This window comes from Epinephelus fuscoguttatus, linkage group LG20 (assembly GCF_011397635.1).
Source record: "Epinephelus fuscoguttatus linkage group LG20, E.fuscoguttatus.final_Chr_v1".
NCBI classification, from domain to species: domain Eukaryota; kingdom Metazoa; phylum Chordata; class Actinopteri; order Perciformes; family Serranidae; genus Epinephelus; species Epinephelus fuscoguttatus.
In genome coordinates, this window is record NC_064771.1 from 216887 (window position 1) to 219498 (window position 2612).

The 2612-nt window shown below is 39.3% G+C and overlaps 1 protein-coding gene across 1 annotated transcript; it reads right to left on the reverse strand.

Moving 5' to 3' along the window:
- Positions 1-271: 271 nt before the first annotated feature.
- gsg1l2b (gsg1-like 2b) lies at positions 272-2366 on the reverse strand (the record flags this gene model as incomplete). The annotated part of the gene is made up of 2 exons (XM_049564306.1): positions 272-572; positions 2251-2366. Coding segments are annotated over 2 exons (417 nt in total), but the record flags the coding sequence as incomplete, so codon positions are not given.
- Between the last annotated feature and the right edge of the window lie 246 nt (positions 2367-2612).

The following is a 2612-nucleotide window of genomic DNA, read 5'->3' on the forward strand; positions in this document are numbered from 1 at the left end:
GTTCTTTGTAAAATGTTGATGGTTAATTGATTCAAACTTTGTACACCTGATTAAGTGCATGTGCACGTACGAGTGATCAACCAATGGCATCAAATCTCACTCCAGCCAGGTACCAAAAGTTGGAAAACCTGGTGATATTCAGCCTGCTGTAGAGTAATGCAGCATCAGAGCCCTCAACCATGCTTTCATTCTGTTTCTCACAGCAATTCTATTATTCTACCACATTAAACATGATAATGACCTGCTAATGCTGATGCTATATATTGCTCCTCTAGCAGTACTCTTCTCCCTGTGGGTCCGGCAGGTCATTGAGGTCCAGGAAGATGGAGGTGTTGGAGAGTTTGCAGCTATTAGATGACAGATCCAGCAGTTCCTCGGCCCTGTTTGGCACAGAGCTGATGTACATGTCCCATACCTGCTCCGGCGAGTCCAGCTCCAGCAACTTCTGCTTGATCTTCAAGTTCTTCTCAATGTTCCTCCGCTTATGCTTGAACTCCAGGATGGTTTTGGTGTAGCGGTTGATGGTGGTGACTGAGGACGCCATGCAGGCTGTGAAGGAGCTCCACGCCAAACTAAAGAAAAAAGACAAAGTTTGAGCCTCTTCATTTAAACTGTGACAGTATTCATCCAGATGTATCAGCTAAAAATGTAAAAATATATCCTGGAACTGCTACAGATGTAAATCATGAAATAAAAAGATAAAGTCAGCACACCAGAAGCTGCTCCTTGCACAATTTATTCATGCATTGTAGTTGTAACGTTTCGGGCCCCTGCCCTTCATCAGACATTAAGCGAATGTGAATACACCTGCCATGTATACACACCCAACCCCTCAGGGTCACCTGATGCAATCAAGTAAGTGAACCCCAGGTGTGGGAACGATGAACGTAATTATAAAACAAGAAAGAAAAAAAAAAACAGAAAAGAAAAATATGTTTCTGATTGATGAGAAACAATCTTTAAATGCAGTTCAATGCAACAATGCTGGAATACCACTTTACAAAGATGGTGTATTCACATTCACTTAATGTCTGATGAAGGGCAGGGGCCCGAAACGTTACAACTACAATGCATGAATAAATTGTGCAAGGAGCAGCTTCTGGTGTGCGGACTTTATCTTTTTATTTCATACTTACCTTTTGGTCCAGCACCTAGCATAAAAAAAAATTTTTTTTGGGTATGTGCGTGCTACTTTTTACCTGTGTACAGATGTAAATCACCCTGCAAATGACCTAAAAATACGGACGAGATAAAAAAGTGCTTCATGAACTAGAAGCCAGAGGACATTAAAAACAAGACTTAAAGATTTAAACGTCAACTTAACCAAACAAACTTGATTTATTTATTCCATTGAAATATCATTGATGTATTATAGAAAAGTGATTTATCTTTTTATAAATGACAAAAGGCACATCTGCCTCATTTTCGCTGTGGTATCGTGATACTACTCAGAACCATGATATTTTCACTGGTATCATACCGTGGGTCCCAATTTTGGTACCGTGACAACACTAATCTGGAGGGGGTTCATCTGCAAAAACTAATGAAAAACTAAACAACAATATTCGGTATTCGGTACTCGGTATTCGGCCAAGCGTTTCTGTCATGATTAAGTAATAATTTTTGTGTGACAGGTAAACAAAACACATCACGGTAAACTTATTGGATTATTTTGGAGGCCCTATTTTTTACAGGCTTCCATATAAACATTTAGAAAATGTTCATTTGAGTACAATATATACGATGTGTGTACTTTTGGTCTGAGGCTGTTTTTCATAATCAAAATTAATTCTTACTGCATACTTTAGACAATGTGTCTCCTACTTTGTGTCAAAAAGTTTGTGTTTGATAAGATAAGATAAATCTTTATTAATATAAATCTTTATTGTCATTGTACAGTCATACTCGTGTACCACAGCACAACGAAATTGGGATACTGTCCACTTTGGTGCAGAAGAAGGCCTGTAGTATCAATGATAAAAAACAAGATAAAATAAAATATACGAAGAGTAGAAAAATATATACAAAACATACAGAAAATACAGTTCAGTGTGATGGCCTTTGGTCTTTTCATGTGTCAACACGACAATACCAAAACACCACTGGCACAAAGCCAGCTTAGTGTTCTGAATAATCTCCAAGAAAGGAGTAAATAAAGTAATTAAAGTTTTGTAACAAAGTATAGAAAAAAAACCCACTGGTACCACAGTCTTCCTGTCAGTATAAATACTGTAGGCTGTGTGAACTTACATGTATGACCAGCTGTAGTCCCATGTATGAGGTTTCCAGTCCTCTTGGCCCAGACTAACAGTCAGCTGGAATGCTGTGGTGAACAACATGTGGGCCACCATTCCCAACAGACCTGTCAGACAGAGAGGGGACCAGAGGTGAGGAAAAAGTCACATCCTGTATTGACATCCGACTCTGACCAATCACTGCACTTCTCTTCAGTCACCACTTGGTGGCAGTGTTATTTAATGCTAGGCTGAATACCCGCTCACAAACTAGATCAGTTCTCCACATTTCCTCCCAGATATGAGAGCCAAGCCCCTGTTTTGTGGCAGGCATTCAAATAAGTGTCTTTTTTTTCATGTGACCTTTGCTCACCATCA